This window comes from Nomascus leucogenys, chromosome 11 (genome assembly GCF_006542625.1).
Source record: "Nomascus leucogenys isolate Asia chromosome 11, Asia_NLE_v1, whole genome shotgun sequence".
Taxonomy (NCBI): Eukaryota; Metazoa; Chordata; class Mammalia; order Primates; family Hylobatidae; genus Nomascus; species Nomascus leucogenys.
Window position 1 is genome coordinate 17,789,887 of NC_044391.1, and position 25,330 is coordinate 17,815,216.

General features: G+C 36.5%; 1 protein-coding gene across 2 annotated transcripts in view; it reads left to right on the forward strand.

Annotated features, from left to right (window-relative positions):
• The window catches only part of CROT (carnitine O-octanoyltransferase), a 57,371-nt gene that overhangs the window by 16,744 nt on the left and 15,297 nt on the right, over positions 1–25,330 (forward strand). For both annotated transcript variants that reach the window (XM_030822032.1, XM_030822033.1), the window contains exons 7-13: positions 6,997–7,105; positions 13,292–13,385; positions 13,488–13,613; positions 15,088–15,189; positions 19,666–19,749; positions 19,830–19,937; positions 20,169–20,299. In XM_030822032.1, the coding sequence (XP_030677892.1) occupies positions 6,997–7,105; positions 13,292–13,385; positions 13,488–13,613; positions 15,088–15,189; positions 19,666–19,749; positions 19,830–19,937; positions 20,169–20,299 (754 nt within the window). The remainder of the gene's footprint in view (positions 1–6,996; positions 7,106–13,291; positions 13,386–13,487; positions 13,614–15,087; positions 15,190–19,665; positions 19,750–19,829; positions 19,938–20,168; positions 20,300–25,330) is intronic.

Genomic DNA, 25,330 nt, shown 5'->3' on the forward strand with positions numbered 1-25,330 from the left:
TGCAACCTCCACCTCCTGGGCACAAGTGGTCCTCCTGCCTCAGTCTCCTGAGTGGCTGGGACTATAGGCAGGCACTGCCATACCTGGCTAACTGTGTATTTTTTGTAGAGATGGAGTTTCACCATGATGCCCAGGCTAGTCTCGAACTCCTGGGCTCAAGCAGTCTGTCCGCCTCAGCCTCCAGAAGTGCTGAGATTACAGGCATGGGCCACCATGCCCGGCTTGGAGTCACTCTTCTTAGAGACACATGAGTTCAGATTGACTCATCAATTTTTTTTTTAAACTGGCAGCTTAATGGTAGTTTCTGCTTGGTGTCCTAGCTTATCTTGAAATGGAAAATTCTGCTGTGGTAACTGTTTTTTTCACAGTTTACACTTACTGAAGAGTATAATTGTGAATGGATTTTTTTTCTTACATAAAATGTTATTTAAAAGTAAAATATTTATAGCCAATCATGCTCATAGTATGAGGGGTATGAGCTTACTTTCATGTAGAACTCAACTCTTCTTTGTAAACTTCTTTACATGTTTGAGATATTTAATGTCCTCAAGCCCACATATATTTACCTTGATGTTACCAGTGAAACAATTAAAGGATTAGGGAAACTGAGTTATTCATGGTCTAAAGTTTAATGTGCAAATATGAATGGAAAAGATGAACAAGATAAAATTAATGTAAGAAGAGCAATAGCAAAAAGAGAAAATGTGCATATCAGTTAAGAACTAATATCAATAGACCTGGTTTTGAATTGTCTTTATCGCTTAGTAGGTATATCCTTAGATAAGGTAACTCTTTTGAGTTATAGTTTGTAAAATGGGGATTCATTAATAATGCATCTCTTGATATGGTGGTTGAAGCTGACATAGTTATTATATTTTGGGGCTTACATGTGAAGACATGTAGAGATAGGGATAAAGTGTGAGGTAGACATGAAAAAATCAGAATTCATGGCAAATAGTATACAGAGAGTTCAAATAAGATTAGTAACTTCATGGCTGTTTTATATTAGATAGTCAGGGAAGGCCTCTCCAAGGATCTGAATGATAAGATGAACCTGCAGAGTTTTTTGGCTTTCTTTTGTTTAGTTCACTTTTGTTGTTGTTGTTACTTTTTGTGCATGTTGAGGGCAGAATGCCCTGGGCAGGAATAAACTTGGCAGGTTCAAAGGGCAGTATGAATGGAGCAGAGTACACAGGAGGGAGCTGGATGGCCAGATTGGAAAGTTGACTAGAAGGTAGATCATATAGTACTTTATAAACCAAGGTAAGGTTTTTGGCTTGCATTTAAAATGTGAGCAGAAACTATTAGTGAGTTTTGAGAAAAAGAATGATGTGACCGGATTTATGCTTTAAAAAAGATCATTCTACCTACTATTTGAAGAATAGACTTTTAGAGGTGAGACAAGTTTATAAGCAGGGAGGTCAATTAGAAAGTTGTTCTTGTATTCCAAGTGAGTCATGATAATGGCTTGTATTAGGATGATGGCATTGGAGTGGTGAGAAGTTATACTCTGTATATATTTTGGATTTGGGGTTAGCAGGAATATTCATATATTGGTTGCAAGATATAAGAGAAAAATAGGAATCAGATTACTTCAACATATTTGGCTTGAGCAGCTAACAGGGTAGATGGGTGCGTAGGTAGATTCATGAGGTGGGAAATATTGGGAGGAGATGATTTAGGGAGGAGAAGCAAGTGGTTTTTAAACCGTCTTGAATTTAAGATGCCTTTTAGACATCTAAGTGGAACCGTAAGTAGGCAGTTGGATTCAAGATTTGTAGTTTTGGGAGTAGCTCAGGACTGCAAATTACAGACTTAGGAGTCATCACTACCAGGCATAGAAAGCAATTGTAAATCCATAAGAGTTGCCAAGGTTACTTTTGGGACATATGTAAAGATGATCAGTGCTGATCCTTATCACAGGTTCAATACTGTATTTTCCAATCAGAGGAGGAGGAGCCAGCAAAGGAGACCAAGGGAAGTAGGAAGAAAACAAGGACAGTGGTCTCCCAGAGGCCAAGAGAAGGAAGTGTTTAATGCTTTTGAGAAGTCAAATGAGGTAAAAATGTGACCATTGGATATGTCAACATGATGTGGACAGAGGTTGCCCTTGACAAGAGCAGTTTTAATGAAAGTTGAAGAGGGAACCCCAGCTGGAAGAGATGAAAGCAGATTGATGAAATGGTGGTAACATTTGGAAATAATGCTTGCAAGAAAAGTTTTGATGTGTACTGGGAGATCAAAAATAATTTTTTAAAGATTGTGATATTACATCATAGGCATTGATACAGGAAAGGAGGAAAAATAATCTTGCAGGGGAGAAGATAAGGAGCCAAAGTCATTGAGAAGGTAAAAGCCAAGAGGATCAAGAGCAGAAAGGTGGAGGGGTTGGTCTTTGACAGGATCAAAGAAGAGAGGCAATAGGAGGGAATGCAGAAAGTGTGAATCTAGAAGCAAACAGATTGGCCAGTTTTGTTGTAGGAAGATGAGGAGGTACTTTGTATTGCTTATGTTTTTAGTGAAATAAGAACTGAGGTCATCCACTGGGGTGGATGATTTGAGGAGAAAGGAGGTTTGAAATAGTCTTTTTGGAAAGTGGGAAAAACAAACATGCTGTGGAAATAATGCAGTTACTGAACACTGCTGAGTGCCCATTTGAGATGTGTGTTCATGCATTTAAAATTAGACGAGATGACGTGTTGTGTTTTTTTTCTTCAGCATCAGTGAGGGGCAGGAGGGGCAGGTACAAAGGAAGAGGGGCTGAAGGATTAAAGCTTTTTGCAAGGGAGAAATAATTTGGGGCCATTGAATCTATCATGGGTAAAGTGAAAATTGGGCCAGGCCTGGTGGCTCATGCCTGTAATCCCAGCACTTTGGGAGGCCTAGGTGGGCAGATCACCTGAGGTCAGGAATTTGAGACCAGCCTGGCCAACATGGTGAAACCCCATCTCTACTAAAAATACAAAAATTTAGCTGGGCACAGTGGCTCGTGCCCGTAATCCTAGCTACATGGGAAGCTGAGGCAGGAGAATCGCTTGAGGTCATGAGTGAGAGGTTGCAGTGAGCTGAGATCATGCCACTGCACTCCGGCCTGGGTGACAGAGTGAGACTTCATCCCAAAAAAAAAAAAAAAAGGGGGAGAGAAAATTGAAAAAATGATGTGTGTTGATGGGATGGGCAGAATTTAAGCCACTGAGGTTAGTCTCAATAAGGAGGCTATAATTAGAACTAGTTTTTGTTTTTTGTCTCTTTTTTTTTTGGTCTATCACCTAGGGTGGAATGCAGTGGTGTGATCACGGCTCACTGCAACCTCGACCTCCTGGGCTCTAGCAGTCCTCCCACTTCAGCCTCCTGAGTAGCTGGGACCAGGCACATGCCACCACACCTGGCTAATTTTTGTATTTTTTGTAGAGACCCGGTTTTGCCATGTTGCCCGGCTGGTCTCGAACTCCTGAGCTCAAGCAATCTGCCCGCCTCAGCCCCCAAAGTGTTGGGATTACACGTGTGAGCCACAGCACCTGGCTTATTGTTTATTTGTTTTTACCTACCCCCTAGGAGCCCATTAAGACTAATTCAGTTATACCTTTCATCCCTGTTTACCACATTTACACAAAAAGCCCAGACTGCTCATGTTATCCCTTGTCAGCTGGATTCACGGATTTGTGCATGGTCTAATTTGATCCAAATCTCCCATTGCTCTGATCTACCCTCACGACTTCCCCCAACCCTTCTGCTGTACTTTCTGGAGCTCACGAACAGCAAAATCCATTATATCCTCAACCTTTTCTCTAGAAGATGTTACTAAAGCTTGATTATTCATTAAGCTTACTACTTCCCCTGTACCCTCTCAAGAGGGGAATTTTTTTTTCTTTTATAGAGCACTACAGGGCCTGTGGGAGGTGTTGGTATCCTTTTTGTTTCCCTTTGCCCTTTCTGTTTTCCCTTCTTCCTTAACAATTTTAGCCTTTTTGGGGAAAAAAAATGCCTTCAGGTTATATCACCACTACATTGTTGCAGTGACTTTCCTCTTGCCCATTCCCCTTCATCTATTGATTGCTTTAGCTCCAGTGCCTGTCTTTCTTTCCATTACTACCTCAGTCATATTCTTGATGATTTTAGCTTTCAATTGTAGACGATCCATAGGCTCTCATTTCCTTCAGTTTATAGCTCTAGGAAACTACATCTTTCAGTACTCCAACTTAGCTGTTCCTTTGGCCACATTGTGATTTACAGTTTAATGATGCTACTGCTCTCTTCACGGCTCCATTCCTACTTCCCCGTCTTCACTTCTTTCTGGTTCTTCGCCATCATTACTCCCAGGCATACACATTCAAATCTTTGTCACCTCTCCCCAGTACTAATGTGGTAAAACCTAAACATTGTTTAAAATTTAATTTGTCTTTTCTCTACATATCAAAGATACCTACTCTAGCAATTTACTTGGCCAGAGAAAACCATAAAACCTCACTTAATGATCTCAGTTAAATCTCAAGTTGGCCCCCAGCACTACTGTGCTATCTTCCTTGGTTAGCTTATTCTTTCACTTCCAGAGAAGACTGTTTTATGCCTTTCGCTCTCCTTCTTGTTAGCTAAAAAACTCTTGTTTTTCACAACAGATATGAGCAATCTTCCCATCATGACATTTACCGGCCTTTCAGCGATGGGCAGAATAATGGTCCCCCATAGATGTCTACTTTCTAATCCCTGAAATTGTTAATACGTTAGGTTACATGGTAAAGAGGAATTAAGGTTGCTAGTCAGTTGACCTTGAAATGGGGATGTTATCCTGGATTATTCACATGTGCCCAAAGTATATAATCACAAGGGTCCTTATTCATGGAAGAGGGAGGCAAAGGAGAGAACCAAAGAGATGGCAGTATGAGAAGGTTATGATCTTCCCTTAATGGCTTTGAAGATGGAAGAAGGGGTTCATAAGCCCAAGGAATGTGGATAGCCTCTAAAAGCTGGAAAAAGGAAGGAAACCAATTTTCTTCTAGAGCCTCTAGAAGGAACACAGCCCTGATGGCACCTTCGTTTTAGCCCAGTAAGACACATTTCAGATTTCTGGTCCTTAGACCTGTAAGATAATAAATTTGTGTTGTTTTAAGCTACTAAGTCAGTAGTAACTTGTTTTTGCAACCAGTGAAAATATACTAATTCAAATATTTGCCCATTCTCTACCCCCTTGCAATATGTTACTGCAAATTCATATACTTTTCTTTTCTTTTTAAAATATAAATGAACTTCTCCGACTCCTAAGGACAACTCTTCTGTGTCTGTGCTGAGTCCCGCTTCCTCTTGCCTAGTCAAGGACCTTGCTTTTGCATTATCCTCTCTCTCTGCTGCTTATCAGTTTTCTTTCTTTACTTGATTGTTCCAGTCTGTAACATCTTCCATCTTAAAAGGAAAACAATTCACCTCTTGTCTCCCTCAAGTATCAGGCCCCAGTCGAAGCCATCATCCCATCTCTCTTAGATTGTTCTCACCTGGACCACTTTAGTCACCTCCTAACTTGCCATACCTTCTCTTCACCCTTGTAATCTGTTCTCCATGTAACAGCTGGAGTGATCTTTTTAGTTAGACCACATTATCATTCCCTTGCTTAAAACCATCCATTGGTTTCCTTCCCATCATACTGGAAACCACTTTCTGAGGCCAGTATAATCGGGTCTCAACCTTATCTACCACTCTACCCTTTTCTCTCTGCCTCAGCTGCACTGACCTTGTTTTCCTTTAAGCAGATCAACTCATGTTTATTCTAATGCCTTTGTGCTTGCTGTTTCCTCTGCCTGAAACACTCTTCTGCAGGTATTTCCGTGGCATACTTTCTCACTCCATTCAGTTTTCTGCTCAAATATCCCCCAGGTTTATCCTGAGGTAGCACCCTTCTGCCACCCTCACCCTTTCCAACCATTTATTGATAAGTTTGGCATCAGGTTTATTTTCTTTTTTCCTTTCCAGCCCTAAACTTTGAAAGGGGTATGGTCAGGAGATGACAGCAATAAAAGAGTAGTGGTGGTAGAGGTGAAAGGATCTGGATGTTTTTGAAGGGGAAGAAAGAAGAAATGGTTTGGAGGTAGCCATGAGAAACAAGGAAAATACACACCTCATCCCCTAGGTCTTGAGGAAATAAGGTATAAGAGAAAAAAGAGTAATGTTATCAGGAGACTATTCTTCCTCATAGTTGATGAAAAGATATCATGAGATAATGTATGTAAAGCACTTAATAGTGACCCGTAAATAATACCCAACCGTATATTTCCTTCAAGCGGCAGTGTATGTCTTCTCTTTCTTCCTCTTTTTCCATTTTCTTTTCTTAGAAGGTAGGGGCGGGGATCGTATAAGAAGATCCTTGGCAAAAAGACAAGTACCTAAAGATAGGGCTGTATCAGAATAGTCTGAGGTTTACAGCAAACAAACAGTTCTTGGGGAGTTAAGGTGTGCCAAAGAAATCGGAGATAATCCATTGTCAGTGGCTTACCAGGTGTTACCAGACTGGACAAAATTCTTTTCCTTTGCCACTCAGGCATACGGTATCCTTTTCTACTGAAAATTATTTTATTGAGTTATCATAGCTAGATATTACTGCAGTTAAATTACCTGATGAGTAATTAACATTAAAATAATCCAAAAGAGAAACCTGTTAATTCAAATGGCTCTCCTCCAAGATTCCACTGGTCTCCTTCTCCCCTTCCCATTTCTGTTCCTAAGTAAAATTAGAAAGGTCTGTAGTAGTTTGGGATTTATGTGGTTTTCAGGGTATTTGAAACTCATGGATTTCTAGATGTCTCACATGGAACAAGTGTCAGGAGTACATATTTATATCATAGTAACTGCAATTCCATTAATATATTATTTTTGTTATGTGATATATTTGATGACTATATGATAAATAAAATATTGGAAGAATGCCTACTTTTCTTCTATTGGATATATGCATTTTTACTCCTGTTTAACCTTAGATTTGAGTCTTGTGTTTTCTGTTTCTGTTTCCAGAGAGTGAAGGGCGTTCCCCAAACCACATTGTAGTGCTGTGTCGAGGCCGAGCTTTTGTCTTTGATGTAATACATGAAGGATGTTTGGTCACCCCGCCAGAGCTTCTCAGGTTTTCAGACTACTTTCTTGAGTCTCATTAGGTCTTATGGTGTTGCTTGAATTAAAATATACATGTTTAGAATTGCCTTTCAAGGTGATAGTAAGCTGAAAAATAAGAATTTTATGCATGCTTTTTTAAAAAAAAATCTATTTGTATTTTTTATTTAAACTATTTTTAAATTTTACTAGACATATATAAGTATGTTCACTTGGAGAAAAGAAAAACATTATATATATTACCAATTCCATTCCCTGCCCCAGAATTAATCACTCTTACTAGTTTAGTGTGTTCCATCATTCCATACCTGTTGCAATGAATTTACATGCATACCTAGCTTAAAATATATATATATAATATATAATATGTATTATATATGTATATACATACATATGGTATACATTTTCTATGTATATGTTTTAAAGTATATTATGGAAAATTTCAGAATGTATAGGGGATTATATAATGATAACTCCCATGTACCCATCTTCTAACTTCAACAGTTACCAACTCCTAGCATCAACAGTTATAAACTCATAGTCAGTGCCGTTTCAACTATACCTCTTTTGTCTTTTCCCTCACTTTCCCATGGATTATTTTGAAGATAATCTGACATAATATCCTTTCATTATAGATATTTCAGTATGCATCTCTAAAATAGAAGGACTCTTAAAATACACATTTAGTACCATTATCATACCTAATGACTTCTAAAAAATAAATTTTTTTTTTTGAGACAGAGTCTTGCTCTGTGTCCAGGCTGGAGTGTAGAGGCACAATCTCGGCTCACTGCAACCTCCACCTTCCAGGTTCAAGTGATTCTTCTGCCTCAGCCTCCCAAGTAGCTAGGATTACAGGTGCCCACCACCATGGCCAGCTAATTTTTGTATTTTTAGTAGGGATGGGGTTTCGCCATGTTGGCCAAGCTGGTCTTGAACTCCTGGCCTTAAATAATCCACCTGCCTTGGCCTCCCAAAGTGCTGGGATTACAGGCCTGAGCCACCATACCCAGCCAAATAAACAGTGTTTTAATATCATTAACAGACAATCAATTGTTCTAATTGTTTCCTAATTGTTGGGTATATATATCTATTTATAACTTAAATTATTTTTATTAAATATTGCAAACATGTACAAAACTGCACACAGAAATGTACAACTAAATACTCATGTAACCTGCACCCAGGTCAAAAATTAGAACATTTCTAATATTCCAGAAGATTCCCCTCATCCCTCTTCCATACTTTCACTCCTTCCCAGGGGCAGTCATTTAGGTTGTTTACAGTTTGCATTATTATTTGAAAAAGGCTGCTATGAAAATCCTTGTGTAAGTCTTTTGGTGTACACATGCATGTATTTCTGTCTGGAACACACCCAGGAGAGAATTTGCTGAGTCATAGGATATGTGTATGTTCAGCTTCAATAGATAATGCCAGTTTTCCAAAGTAGTTATGTCTACTAGTGTGTGGGTGTTGTAGGAGTTCCTTATACATTCTAGGTCAGAGTTCTTACTTGGTTGTGTGTGTTGCAATACACAGAATACAAGATGTTTATAATTGATCTTTTGTTCTATTAAACACATCTTCCTGATGAACAGAAGTTCTTAACTGAATGTAGTCCAGTTTATTAATCTTTTAATCTTTACCATGCAGATTATACATTTTGTGTTCTGTTTTAAAAAATTTTTCCCTAACTCAGTTCCAAGAAGATAATTTCCTATGTTCTAGAATTTTGTTTTGCCTTTTATGTTTGTATTTATAGTCTTCCTAGAGTTAATTGATTTTTGTGTTTGACATGAGGCACAGGGGTAGTTGTACATTTAAAAAATAGTGTTATTTTTCTAGTTAGTTTCTTTTAGTCAACAATAAATGTAATCTTTTCATATTGGTACAAATACATCTACCATATTCTTTTAAACTATTACATAGAATTCCATCAAATGGATATATTATAGTTGATGTAACCATTTCTCTGTGATATGACATTAAAGTTGTTTCCATTTGTTGCTATAACAAATAATTAACATTTTCAAACATGCCTCTTTGTGTATTTAGATAAAATATCTATGGTTTGATATTAGAAGTGAAATTTTCACATCGTCTGATGTATACATTTAAAATTTTTGACTAAGTCAAATTGTCATCCACAGTGGCATTGTTTTTTTCTGCCAGCATTATGTGAGGACACCCACTTCTCCTAATCATTGTTGACATGGTACTATTAAAACATATCTGGTGAGGAGGGGACACAGTGGCTCATGCCTGTAATTGCAACATTTTGGGAAGCTGAGGCTGGAGGATCACTTAAGGCCAGGATTTGAAGACCAGCCTGGGCAACACAGGGGGACCCTGTCTCTATAAAAAGTTAAAAAATTAGCTGGACATGATAGTGCTACTTGGGAGTGCTCCCAGCTACTTGGAAGGCTGGGGTGGGAGGATCACTTGAGCCCAGGAGGTCGAGGCTACAGTGAGCTGTGATTACGCCACTGCACTCCAGCCTGGGTGACAGAGCAAGACGCTGTCTCAAAAAAAAAAAAAAAGCTATATCTAGTGAACTGACAGGTGAAAAGTGGTTTTCATTGTTGTTTGAATTGGCATATCCCTCATTACAAGTGAGGTTGAGCATTTTTATATGTTTTATAGGCCATTTATTTGTGTTTTCTGTGAGTTACTTTTGCCTATTTTTCTGTTGGCTATTTAACTTTATCCTTATTGATTTATAGCAATTATTTATATAGTCTCTACATTAATCCTTTATAGATTATGTGTGTTGCAAACATTTTCTTCCAGTTAACTTGAAACAAATTTTGGAAATTGTCCAATCTTAATTTTGATATAAGCAAATGTATCTTTTTAATCATTTGCTTTTGTATCTTGGATAATATTTGTGTGTCTTCCCATTACATGTTTTAGTTAGAGTGTTTTAAATTTGACATATAATTATTAGATCAGGCTTATTAATTGAATTATTCAAAGCCACTCTTCCAGAAATTGAACACATGTGCTTCATGGGCTACATTCAGCCTGTGACCTATTTTGCTTGGATAGCAGAATTTGAATCACTATTTAAAAATCAGGAAAATTTAGATAAACATCTGGATTTCTGTTTTTGCCTTGAAAAAAACCCAAAAGTTCTGACAACCACCAATCTACTTTCTGCCTCTATAAATGTGCCTATTTTATACATTTTATTAATATAGGAATGGCATCTTACAACATGTAGCCTTTTGTGTGTAGCTTCTTTCACTTAGCATAATGTTTTCAAGGTTCATCCACGTTTTAGCATGTATGAATACTTTATTCCTTTTTATTGCTGAATAACATTCTATTTTACAGATATGCCACATTTTATTAACTATTCATCAGTTGATGGACATTTGAGTTGTTTCTACTTTTTGTCTATTATGAATAATAGACAAATAGTAAATTATTCATAATGCTGCCATGAATATTGTATACAGGTTTTCATGTAAACATATGTTTTCATTTCTCTTGGCTATATTTTAGGGGTAGAATTGCCAGGTCATATGGTAATTCTATGTTTAACTATTGAGAAACTACCAGAGAGTTTTCCAAAATGGCGCAGTATATTAGGGTTCCAGTTTCTCCACATCTTCACCAACACTTATTGTCTGCATTTTTTATTGTAGCCATGCTAGTAAGGGTAAAGTTGGATCTCATTGTAGTTTATATTTGATAATGATGTTGAAGATTTTTTTGCATGCCTTTTGGCCGTTTGTATATATCTTCCTTGGAGAGATGTCTAATCAGATACTTGGCCAATTTTTAAATTAGGTTGTCTTTTTATTATTGAATTGTAATCGTTCTTTAGATATAAGTCTTTTTACAGATATATAATTTTGCAAATTATATCTCCTAGGCTTGGCTTTTCACTTTCTTGATGGCCTCTTTTGATGCACAATATTTTTCATTTTGACAAAATCCAATTTTATCTCTTTTTTTGTTGTTACATGTGCTTTTGGAATTGTACCTAAGAAACCATTGCCTAATCTGAGGACATGAAGATTTACACATATATTATCTTTTAAGATCTTTTTAAAAAAATTTGTGGGAAGGGGGAGATAATGTTTAAATATACATTTAGTTGGAAATGTTGGCAGGAATTGAAGTAGAGATATCCAACAAGCTTTTGGAACTTTGGTAACAGAGATTGAGAGAAAAAATGGTGTTGAAGTTAGAGAGCTGGTTGCCTCTTACATAAAGATGATAATTGAAACTATTAAAGAAGTAGACGAGATTACCAAGGGAGAAACTTATAAGAGGAGCTTGGAAAGGCTGGTGACAGAAATTTGGGAAAAGACACATTCAGCAGTGTAAGGAGAACAAATGGTCAATGAAAAACACTTCAATGAGGTATGGAGACCACAATGGGACCGCGTGAAAAAATCAAATAAGAAGATAATTTTAACATTCATACCTGAGTGTCAAACATTCTATAATGAGGAAAATTAGACTTAAATAAAGCTACTAGGTTTCCTTAATGGGACATTATTGGTGACTTTCAAGATAATCACTGGAGAACAAAAATTGAGGACAGTAAATTAAAGAGTGAATGGAAAGCGATGAAGCAGAAACCAGATTGTGTGGAGTATAGAATATTTTTAAAAATATATGATTCTGTAATGCAGATATTTTTAATGTGGATTATAGAATATTTTTTAAAATGTATGATTCTGTAATGCAGATATTTTTAATACCAATCTTTGTGCTTTGAAATATAAAAAAATAGATGTGTAGCTGAAAAACAGGTGCATAGTTAGCCAAATTAAAGGAAAAGAGGGATTATCTTGTTACCAAATCTGTATCTCTTAATGGCAACGATTTGGGCAGTTATGTGACCTTTTATTATCAAACTTAAAATGTCATTTCAGGTTTAACACATTTTCCTTTGTAATTTCTCCCTACTAATGACCACCTTGTAAAACGAACATGAAAATGATTATTTCAGGGAGGAAGAAAAAGTTTCATAGTCAAAACTCGTGCTTTGAGGTAGTTGGTAAGGGAAAGGTAGCAACAAGTACCATATGGAGAGAAACAGGTTGATTTTATTTAGAAATTCAGAGTTTACGCTAGTAACCACAAACTGAAAAAGCTCTATTTATAATTGGAGCAAAATCAGTAGTTACTAAAGAAAGTAAGCAGGAAGAGAGGCAAGGCAAGTTGCTCTCGCTATAGATGCAGATTGGTGAAGAAACCCTTATTCTGTTCCTCAGGACACCATTAATTTGCAAATAAAAAGGGGGGAATTTTTCAGCAAGAAACGTATTTCTTTATCAGTGTTACAGATATAATGAACAAACAGAGGAGAGTATGCGAATCAGTAATAAATGATGAATTCCAATTTTGAATGATGAAGTCAGAACTGATGACTACTAGTGGCGTTTTTTGACCATTTATTAAGCTACATTAGCTCACTTCCTGAGAAATCCTTGAAAGCTTTTAAATTGAAGTAATTTATTAACATGTGCCATGAAGTAGAGCTAAATTAAAGCTCTGTGGATTTTTGACTGATGAAAATTTCTTTATGGGAGAACCCAGTTATTTATCTGCTGTATGTTTAAAGATACATGAAACTCAGCAATCTGGGAGCATAAAATACTATGGAGGGGGCGTAGTTTATCCTTAGCTAATAGAGTCTTTAAAAATATAATGATTAGAAGTAACAAAGTGGCACATATGAAAATACTTAAAACTGATTATATGGTATTTCTATTTTTTTTGGTAAAACACAAATATTAATTGAGTATACAGTAAGTCCTCTGGTTAAATATATATGCACATAGATTTTAGTTAGATAAGACGTACATTATATTTGTGAAATTGATTACCAGGATATTTTTCAAGTTCTCCATTGTCAGGATATTTACAGTAAAAAGGATATTTACTTGTAACCTAGAAGTGCATGCACATTTCCAAAGTATATATCAGCCAAACTAAATTTAGCCAATAACTAAATTTATTTACTGAAATTAAATTATTGTCAAATATGCTTTTGGTGTTAATAGAGCACAATCACTTAAACAATATGTGATGTAGGAAATCTACTGGCATCATAAGTGGTTTCTTTGGGTAATATATCCAAACATTTAAATATTGATCAATGTTATGACGTTTTAAAGGCCAAAGTAGTTACTTTCTGCCTGTACTCTTTTTGAATCTTCTTTTCATCTTCCATAAGACAACTGACGTATATCCACAAGAAGTGCCATAGTGAACCTGATGGACCTGGGATTGCAGCATTAACTAGTGAGGAGCGAACTCGATGGGCTAAGGTTCTGATTTACACTTTTCTTAATGAAGCTTTTCTCTAACAAACTCTTTTGATGTATTGCATTTCAGTTGTAATATTTGATCATCATCTCCTTGCCCTTTAGGCACGAGAATATCTGATTGGTCTTGATCCAGAGAACTTGGCTTTGTTAGAAAAAATTCAGAGTAGTTTATTGGTATATTCCATGGAGGATAGCAGTCCACATGTAACACCAGAGGATTATTCTGAGGTACTTAACTACCTTCTGTTTTTTTTTTTTAATTGCAGATTTTTCTGGAAGACTCATATTTATTGAACATGGAAGTTTTTTTCTTTTTCTACATTTAGGCTCTTAAAACTTTTTCTTAGTTATACAATATACTTGTGCCAAGTTGAAGCTTATAAAGTAGATAGTAAATTGGTAAATCCTTGCCGCATTAAGTTTGTTTAGCTATATATTATACTTTGTTTAAAGAAGTATGACTTTGCATATCACATGTCAGTGTTGCTCAACCTTTTCATTGCTTGCATACTCAGAAAATTTACACAGAGCACTAGGTTAATGAACTTTTCTTGCCAAAGGTGAAATGAGAACCTAATCATAACCTGCATTAGTGTATCTTGACACCATAGTTGGGACTGTCTCTCCTAAGAATTATGTCACCCTTGTAAGTCATTTATTTTATCATTTGGTTAATTACTGAACACGTTGATGTCAGTGACATTAAGGGTAAATATGGCCTTATTTTATGCTCCCCTGCCACCCCCAGGGTGACATTTCAGTTTCCCAGGAAATAATAAAAGATATTAATTGTATTAGAAATCTCATAGTCTTATGAAAATACTTAATTATTTTATAATGAATTAATCGGTATTAAATAATACGAAAAAATATCAAGGATTGAAAAACCTTGTAGCAAGGAGGGAGATTTTTTTGTTTTGTTTTGTTTTGTTTTGAGAATCACCAGACTTCTTTTTAAGAAAGAATGTATTTTAATGCAGTGTCGTTCAAACTTTTTTTTTTGTTATTATACTTTAAGTTTTAGGGTACATGTGCACAATGTGCAGGTTTGTTACATGTGTATCCAAGTGCCATGTTGGTGTGCTGAAAACTTTTTTGACCACAATTTTTAGTTACAAATACATTTAGATTGCAGCCCATTATATATACATGTGTATATGCATGCAAACACATATATAAAATAGGAGTTTCACAGAGCACTAATTACTTTTATTGTCTGTGAGGTACACTGATATTTCCAGTCTATTTTATTCTCCTTTTTTGTAAGGAATATTGATTATGATGCACTGAACTGCTTTCATGATCCATTAATAGGCCAAAATATACAGTTTGAAAAACAGGTTTAGTAGGAAATGAATTCTTAAAATATTTCCTCCTAACGAGACTTTAATGACTAAACTTTTATCAAGATCTTTTATCCTATTCAAGTTACAAAACCCTTATCCTCTCAATTCTATGTTCTGTAAACATTCATGAATATTGTACCAGCATTTTCTCTTCTGGTAGGACTTTCTTAACTTGAGATTTTGAGAAACCCCTAAAGTCAGGGCCAGAATTACTCTCTCGAGTATAACTGTATTATGATTTTATTAAATTTGGTTGACCTGAAGAGGAATGGTGAGATAATATATGTGTTTAAGATGTAAATTCTTACAAACCAATATTAAACCCTTTTAATTTGGAAAAATTAAATTTATTTTAGATTATTGCAGCCATCCTTATTGGAGATCCAACAGTACGCTGGGGTGACAAATCCTATAACTTGATTTCCTTTTCTAATGGAGTATTTGGCTGTAATTGTGATGTAAGTAAACTACTGAAATTTTTTTCTCTTTTGATCTTTTAGGTTAAATTAATGACAATAAATCATAAATACTTGTGCTGGGGAACAGTGTAAGTGAACAGTAATTTAGTTTTATGGCACTTTGGTGAAAAGTTTAGTTATGAATTCTCAGTGAAAGTAGAGTATAGGACAAGTTATTTTCTTCTGTAGTAAGGCCAGTTTGTTGTGTACTATATCTGCAAAATGGAATTTGCATATAATATTTATGTAATATAAGCTCTTAAAACACAGTATTATCTGCTTGCTGAGAATACCTATTTCAAAAGGTATTATATGGCATTATGTATGTGTTCTATGCACAGAGCAATGCATATGGATATATTTATAGAGTTCAAGATTCACCTAGTAACTAGGTAACTATTTTCCTAAAATGACACATGATCTTTGGAACACTATTTAGGCTGTGGATATTAAAATGGCAGTTACTACCATTTTGACCATTTTCATAAAAAATAAACAACTTTTCTTGTTTCTCCTCTGTTCCCCTCCCATGGACGTCTTTACTAGCTCTGTCTACTAACTGTCTGATAGGCATTCAGGAGGTCTATGAACCAAGAAAATTGTTTCTAAAGGGGTTTAGGGCTGGGCATGATGGCTGATACCTGTAATCCCAGCACTTTGGGAGGCCAAGGCAGGTGAATCACTTGAGCTCAGGAGATGGAGACTGGTCTGGGCAATGTCATGAAACCCCATCTCTACAAAAAATACCAAAATTAGCCTCACATGGTGTTGTGTGCCTGTGGTCCCAGCTACTTGGGAGGCTGAGGTCTAGGAGGATCGCTTGAACCTGGGAGGTTGAGGGTGCAGTGAACGGTGTTTGGGCCAGTGCACTTCAGCCTGGGCAACAGAATGAGACTCTTGTCTCCAAAAAAAAAAAAGGGGGGGGGTCAGTAGTTGTATTAATCTGTATTCAGGTTTAGGTGATAGAAAGCTAAATCAAACTAGCATTAGCTTAAGAAGATATTTGTTGGCAAGGAGTGTAGCTAAATTTGGGTAAAGCTGACTTCAATGTGCAAATGCTTTCATTAGAAATCTCTCCCCATTTTTTGGTACTGCTTTCCTTTGTTTGGCTTCATATTTAGGTAGACTGCCCAATGTGATTGTTGTACCAACAGTCTCATGTCTTCATAGCTTTCTTCGTAGACTCCCAAAGGAAATAGCCAGCTTCTTTGTTTCCAACGGTTCCAGCAAAAGTCCTGGAATAATCCTCATCAGTTGTGATTGGCCTGTGTGATTCATGTCCCCATCCTGGGGAATCAGGTGCTTGGATGAGCTTGGCCTGGGTCACATGCCCAACCTTGGAATCTAGTGGGTAGAATAAGTCTCATTCAAACCACTACAAAGTGGTGCTTGGTTGCCTAAAGAACAGTAAAGTAGCTGTTATTTCAGAACAAGGTGGATTGGTTAATAGGTACTGAAAGTAAATGTCGATTGGAGTATCTCATCAGAGCTACAGTGAAAGGTTGCCACGAGTCATTTTGAAGTTGTTCTCTTTACTCTTCCTTTGAGTCGACTGTTGACAGAATAGTTCTTGTTAATTGCCTCAGTTTTCTTCTCTTCAGCTCCTTATTTGATTCTCCTTGACTTTCCTCAGTCTGGTTTATGTCCTTACCATTCCTTGCAAACTACCCTTTATAAGGTGGTTAACTGCCCTCTGGCTTCTTCCCTTGATTTCTCTTTGACATGTCTGCTGCAGCTGGTTACCCTCTTCATACATATTTTGACACTGCCTCTTTCCTCTTAGCAGTATTTTCCTATCTACTGATTCTGAAACTGACCTTAATATTCATCACACTTTTCCCCCTCTGACCATTTTCTTCCCTAATTTAAATAGTTTTATTGACCTATTGTTATATATGTAACTCGCAGCTATACTTTTCTAGCTTTTACCTATTATTCTCATTTGAGAGTTGTGTTTCATTATATGTTAAATTGTTCAAATTGGATGTTATATTGTTATATAAGAGTAAGTCAATCTCATCAAGAATAACTCATCTTGCTTTCCGTCCCTCATCCCCAAGCCCACCAAAAAACACCTTTTGCTAAACTGATTTTTACTAATAGCACCAGGATCCTGCTGTTCACACAAATTCAAGATGAAAATAATTTTGATAATCTTGTCTGTCTCTGAATAAAGAATATTGGGCTCATAATGAGCATATCTCTCAGCACAACTGAGATGCTTTTTTATAGTGTGTGGACATGTTTTATGTGTGTGCATTAACATGCATATATTTATAAAATTGATCTGATTGTCTCCACCTGATAATTTGCATTAAATTCCATGGAGGTTTCCCTTCTAACCTAAGATGATTATACAGAGTGCAGTTTAACCTTTGTAAATCATCATTAGTGAAATACATATGCTGTAGGCCAAACATGGGAGCTCATGCCTATAATCCCAGCACTTTGGGAGACCAAGGTGGGAGGATTTAATTCCAGCAGTTCAACACCAGCTTGGGCAACATAGTGAGACCCCCATCTCTACAAAAAATAAAAAATTAGCTGGGCATGGTAATGCATACTCCCAACTACTTGGAAGGCTGAGGTGGGAGGATCACTTGAGCCTAGGAGGTCCAGGTTGCAGTGAGCCATGGTTGTACCACTGCACTCCCACCCAGGCAACAGAACAAGACCCTGTCTCAAAAATAAGAAGAATAAGAAGAAAAATAAGTATATGTACTGTAAAATAAAGCTTATTTTACCCTAAAGCTGTGTTGCTGTTCCATAATTATAATTGTTTGAATATGTTATTTTGTGATTATATTAATTCCATATCCCTCCTATTTTATAAACCTGAAGTCAACTATATTGTCTTCTCTATATTGTAGGCTTTATTGTAAGGCTTTGCAGAGGGTGCACAGGAAGCATGTAAAAACTTTAGTTAATAATAATAATAGTTACTAATTATTGCTGTGAGCCAGATCCTTAGTAAGTACTGTGTAAGTGGTATAAAAATCATTTTTCGCAGCATCTGTATGTATGCATGCATTATCTCTACAGGGAAATAAGGCAGTTTAATTAGAAAACAAAGTAACTTTCTTACCATTGCACAGCTAGGAAGTAGTTTGAACTCAGAACCAAAGCCTACATTCTTAAACACTATGTCAATACATATTGCCTCTGTGTAAGTGCAAGAAATGAAAGGTAAAAATTATGTGAACAAATAAAGCATCAGGATAGCATTGGAATTTTATATATTTTCTAACTTTTTTGAGATTATTAGCTTTCCATTAGGAGATGGGTGCTTAGAATTATAGCTCAAAGAGACATCCTTCACTCTTGCTGTTTCCTACTGGCTCCAGTAAAATAGTTGGAAACTGATACTGTTTGTCTTAAATGAAATAATATATTTGATAATATCTGAAAATTCTTTGTAAAATTGTAAAGTACCACACAGTTGTGAGATACGGTTAGAAAATGGGTTTGTCAGTGACCTGTGAGTCTTGTCATGTGTGCTGTTGTTGGCAGATAAACTGCTCAGGCATCTTATACTGACCTCCCTCAAGAGCCTTTCCTGATGTAGTTGTTGCCTGGTTGGTAACAATAAATTGTGTTTATAGGCTCCACTGGGCCGTGATACAGGCTACAGAGCTATAGTGTTAGGGTGACATTTAAGACACCTAATTACTCCTCTGAAACTGGGCCCATATCTTGCGACTTCCCTTCTTTCCCTCCCGAGCTCGCAGTGTCACGTTCAGATCATGAATGATATCTGTGTCTAATGTAAAGTGGTGACAGTCACAAGGAACCGTCTAATGTAACTCTCATCTGAGGAACATGGGGAAAATGCAGGCAAAAACTTTGTTCTTCAAAATAGATGACGGGAAAATTCACTAACTGCAATTTCTTTCTCTAAATATACCTGGCAAACCTGAAACACCCCTGTAACACACAGCCTATCTTTCCCACATTTCTTAAACTGAGAATTATCACATCAGGACACTCATATGTATGAAAAACACAAAATGGTTATGCTTTCTAATATTCACTAAGTGGCCTAAGTCCTTACCTAAAGAAGTTCATGCCCGTCCCAAATGCTTTCAGATAGGTTGCCATCCCCATCTGCTTTTCCACCCTGTTCTTACAATTCCAGAACATCTTCATGTTGCATATATACACTTGCTTTGACTTATAGTAAAAATAGCAATTAATTTATCTAGATTGTTTATCTGTTACTTTATACACCCTCATGACCCCAAGCCCCACCAGGAGCCCTACTAGGTGCTTCCAAATTTAAACAATTTTTTTCCAAAAAATAAAATACAGCAGTTACTGAACTGTAGGGAATCTTATATCTTATCATCAGGAGGTGAGGTATTTGAAGACTCTATGCTTTATTATCTGTTAAGAATGAACACAAAGTGAAAATAAAATATTGGGTCAAGTTTTAAGTTGACATAAAGTATTCAGAAATCTTGTGTGTTCTCATTTTAGCATGCTCCTTTTGATGCAATGATTATGGTGAACATCAGTTATTATGTGGATGAGAAAATTTTTCAGAATGAAGGAAGATGGAAGGTATGTTTGAATAAATATTTCATCTTTTTTCTCCTAATAATTTTATACATAAAATATTTTTAAGTCTTCCCTATTTTCAGGGTTCAGAGAAGGTACGAGATATACCACTTCCAAAAGAGCTCATTTTCACTGTGGATGAGAAAGTTTTAAATGACATCAACCAAGCTAAAGCCCAGTATCTCAGGGAGGTATATTTTTCACTTTTCTCTTAAATAATAATGATTTTTTCTTTTAACAACCATATGTAAAAATTTGGCTGTCATCCAAGCATGTCTGCACAAAACATTTTAAAATTATGCCTTTAACACCTTTAATTCTTTATGTCTGGTGATTATTTTAATGCAGGTGATAATTTGGTTCTCTTTGGTGTATTCTCCTTAGGTGATTTTTCATCGTTCTCATTTAATTCTTCTTGTTAGGCATCTGATTTACAGATTGCGGCTTATGCCTTTACATCTTTTGGCAAAAAGCTAACCAAGAACAAGATGCTTCACCCGGATACATTTATTCAGCTTGCACTTCAGCTGGCCTATTACAGACTTCATGGACAGTAAGGACCATTCAGTTTCTATTTTCACAGTCTTGAAGTCCAGGGGTATATCTTTTTCTGTAGCTATTTCATCCTAACTCCTCAGTGTTTTTGCTCACTTTTTTCCCAGCTGGTACTGTGTCCTATTTGTACTTCCATCAATAGAGTATTAGATTTCTGATCTATGGTGGTTTCACAGTTTTTCCTTGTTACTGTATCACAGTATCCACTTGATAACTTTTGATGTGTCTATTCTCATCTGAAAGAGGATTGGTCATTCTTTGGCATTCAGATCACTTGGTTTTCTTGCAACGTCAGTTTTCTGATGGGTTCATGAAAAGTTGTGATTTTATAAATTATCCAGCCTTTACTCATTTTTAGAATAGGAGCGACATTAATGTTGTGACTTAATACATCCTAAGAAGAAGTAGAAGTCCCTCAATGTTGCTTTTTCATTGATAAATAAGTTATAATTGAACATATTTATCAGATACATGTGATTTTTTTGATACATGCATAAAATGTGTAATGGTCGAATCACGGTAATTGGGATGTCTACTGCCTCAACCATTTATTATGTCTTCGTGTGGGGAATGTTCCAAGTCTTCTCTTCTAGGTATTTTGAAATATACAACAAATTATTGTTAACTATAGTCAACCTACTGTGCTATCAAACACTAGAAGTTATTCCATCTAACTGTACCATTATACCCATTAGCTAACTTCTGTTCATTCTCCTCTCCCCCCTACTCATCCCAATCTCTGTTAACCACCATTTTACTGTCTACCTCCATGAGATCAATTTTTTTTTAACTCCCATATATAGGTGAGAACCTGCAATACTTATCTTTCTATTTCTGGCTTATTTCACTTAACAAAAAGTTATCCAGCCTTACCCATGTTGCTGCAAATGAAGGGATTTCATTCTTTTTTTGTTATTATTATTTTGGCTGAGTAATATTCCATTGTGTATATATATTACATTTGTTTTTTTTTTTTTTTCTAGTCAGAGTCTTGCTCTGTCACCCAGGTTGGAGTGCAGTGGCATGGTCTTTGTTCCCTGCAACCTCCACCTCCTGGGTTCAAGCAATTCTTCCTGCCTCAGCCTCCTGAGTAGCTGGGATTACAGGTGCCTGCCACCATGCCTGGCTAATTGTTATAGTTTTAGTAGAGATGGGGTTTCGTCGTGTTGGCCAGGCTGGTCTCTAACTCCCGAGCTCAGGTGATCTGCGTGCCTCGGCCTCCCAAAGTGCTGGGATTAGAGGTGTGAGCCACCACGCCCAGCCCACATTTTCTTTATCCATACATCTGCTGGACACTTAGGTTGATTCTATATCTTGACTATTGTAAATAGTGCTGCAATAAACATTGGAGTGCGGGTATCTCTTTGATATATTGATTTCCTTTCTCTTGGATATATACCTAGCAGTGAGATCATCAGATTGTAGAGTAGTTCTATTTTTTTAGTTTTGTGAGGCACTTTCAGACTGTTTGCCATAGTGGCTGTACTAATTTACATTTCCACCAACAGTGTATAAGGGTTCCCTTTTCTCCACATCCTTGCTAGCATCTGTTATTGCCTATCTTTTTCATAAAAGTGATTTTTAACTAGGGTGAGGTGATGTCTCATTGTAGTTTTAATTTGCATTTCCCGATGATTAGTGATGTTGAGCATTTTTCATATACTTGTTGGCTGTTTGTATGTCTTCTTTTGAGAAATGTCTATTAAGATCATTTGTCATCGGATGCATGGCTCACACCTGTAGTCCCAGCAATTTGGGAGGCCAAGGTGGGCAGATCACCTGAGGTCAGGAGTTTGAGACCAGCCTGGCCAACATAACGAAACCCTGTCTCTACTAAAAATACAAAAATTAGCCTGATGTGCGGGCACATGTCTGTAACTCTACCTACTCAGGAGGCTGAGGCACAAGAATCCCTTGAACCTGGGAGGCAGAGGTTGCAGTGAGCTGAGATTGTGCCACTGCACTCCAGCCTGGGTGACAGAGCAAGACACTGTCTAACAACAACAACAAAAAAGATTATTTGTCCATTTTAAATCAGATAAATTTGTGTGTTGCTATTGAGTTTTTTAAGTTCCTTATATATTCTGATTATTAATTTCTTGGGAGATGGATAGTTTGCAGATACTTTCTCCCATTCTGTGGGTTGCCTCTTCACTTTGCTGATTGTTTCCTCTGCAGTGCAGAAGCTTTTTAACTTCATATGATCTCATTTGTCCATTTCTGCTTTGGCGTCCATGCTTGTAGGGTATTACTCAAGAAATATTTGCCCAGTTCAGTGTCTTACAGAGCTTCCCCAATGTTTTCTTTTAGTAGTTTTATAGTTTAAAAGCTTATATGTAAGCCTTTAATCCATTTTGATTTGAATTTTGTACGCAGTAAGAGATAGTGGTCCAGTTTCATTCTTCTGCATATGGATATCCAGTTTTCACAGAGCCATTTATTGAAGAGCCTATCCTTTCCTTTGCCGAAAAGGAGATGCCTGTAAATACACAGATTTATTTCTCGGTTCTCTATTCTGTTCCATTGGTCTGTATGTCTGTTTTTATGCCAGTAACATGCTGTTTTGGTTACTATAGTTTTGCAGTATATTTTGAAGTTAGGTAATGTGATGCCTTTTTTTTTTTTTTCCTGAGATTGCATTGGCTATTCTTTTGTGGTTCCATATGAATTTTTGGATTTTTTTTCCTATCTTTGTGAAGAATATCATTGGTATTTTGATAGGAATTGCATTGAATCTGTAGATTGCTTTGGGTAGGATGGACATTTTAACAATATTCTTCTAATTAATGAACATGGGCTGTCTTTCCATTTTTTGGTGTCCTCTCTCTTTCATCAGTGTCTTATAGTTTTCCTTGTATAGATTTTTTAACTTTTTTGGTTCAGTTGATTCCTAGGTATTTTATATTCTTTGTAGCTATTGTAAATGGGATTGCTTTCTTGATTTGTTTTTCAGATTGTTTGCTTTTGGCATATAGAAATGCTACTGATTTTAATATGTTGATTTTATATCTTGCAACTTTACTGAATTTGTTTATCACTCTAATGGCTGTTTGTTGGTGTCTTAAGTATTAGATCATGTCATCTGCAGACAGGACAATTTGACTTTTTCCTTTGCAATTTGAGTGCTCTTTATTTCATTCTCTTTCCTAATTGCTTTGGCTAGGACTTCCAATACTATGTTGCATAAAAGTGGTGAAAGTAGGCATCTTTGTCATGTTCTAGATCTTAGAGGAAAGTCTTGCAGTTTTTCCATATTCAGTATGATGTTAGCTCTGTATTTGTCATATGTGGCTTTTATTGTTTTGATGTATATTTCTTCTTTACTGAGTTTGTTGAAAATTTTTTTTATCATGAAGGTATGTTTAATTTTATCAAATGCTTTTCAGCATCTATTAAAATGATTATATGGTTTTTGTCCTTTATTCTGTTGATGTGATGTATCATGCTTATTAATTTGCATATGTTGAACCATCTGAATCCCACTTAATCATGGTGAGTGATCTTTTTAATGTGCCATTGAGCTCAGTTTGCTAGTATTTTGTTGAGGATTTCTACATCTGTGTTCATCTGGGATACTGCTCTGTAGTTTACTTCTTTAGTTGTGTCCTTTTCTGGTTTTGGTATTAGGATAATGCTGTCTTCATAGAATGAGATTGAAAGTATTCTGCCCTCTTCAGTTTTTTGGAATAGTTTGAGTATAATTGGTATTAGTTCTTTTTTTAAAGGTTTATTAGAATTCAGCAGTGAAGCCATCAGGTCCTAAGCTTTTTCTTAATGGGAGACTTTTTATTGCTTCAATCATATTACTTGTTATTGGTCTGTTTAGGTTTTCTATGTCTTTATGTTTCAATCTCAGGTTGTATGTGTCCAGGAATTTATCCATTCCTTCTAGGTTTTCCAATTTGTTGGCATATAGTTACTCATAATAGTGTCTAATGATCCTTTATATTTCTGTGGTATTGGTTACCATATCTCCTTTCATCTCTGAATTTATTTATTTGAGTCTTTTCTTTTTTCCTTATTCTACCTACAGGTTTGTCAATATTGTTTATCTTGTCAAAAAATTAACTTTTGGAGCTCTTGTAAAGGTTCAGAATGCTTACTGTTGTGGACTGGGAGTGTCTACAATGAAAGGATACTCTGGCCGCGTGGGAAGGCTGGCTAGGGCTTCATAGCCTCATGGACTCATGGAGCGTGCTTCCTACACCATAATACTGCTGAACAACCTCTTCAATTTGGTGTCTTTTTTGGCTGAGATGAAGAGCGATCACTGAGTTTTGTTCATTGGGGATTGCTAACCCCATCTCTACCCATTGTCTCTGGCTGCCTTTAGGATTTTTTTACCCTATGGGCAAAGATGCTTCCCTTAGTTTGAAGCAGGAATAATTTTTCTGTGAAGGAACCCAGCATGGAGATAAAGGTGTCTGTCTGCCTTGATCTCACTTCTTTCAGTGTAGTATTGTGAGTCCATGGGAGTTTTTCCACATGCAGCCCGGCAGCTTGAGGGTGGGGTGTTGTGGATAGAGTGGTCTGTTTCTCTTAACTTCTGCTTGAAGTTTTTTGCTTCTCTCTGGCCCCTGGGATCATCACAGCCTCCATTTTGGTTTCTGGGATACTCCTGAGGATAATTGGTACTGGACAGTTGTTTTGGTTTTCTGTGGGGAAGACTGAAGCCAGATTGCTTCTACTCTGCCATTGTGGTAACATGACTCCTCTCAATTTTGCTTTTTTATCCAGTCTGAGAATATCTGTCTTTAAATATGTTATTTAGATCATTAAATTCAGTATAATTATCAGTAAATTTGTGTTTAAGTCTACCATCTTGCTCTTTATTTTCTAGTTATCCCATCTGTGCTTTTTTCTTTTTCTTTTGAATTTTTAGAGCTTTAAAAAAATTGCTTCATTTTATTTCCAACATCAGCTATACTTTTTTTTTTTTGTGCAGTTGACCCTTCAACATCATGGAGGTTAGGAGTCCCCAAGCCCCCAGTGCATTACAAAATCCAAGTGTGTGACCAGAAGTCTTACC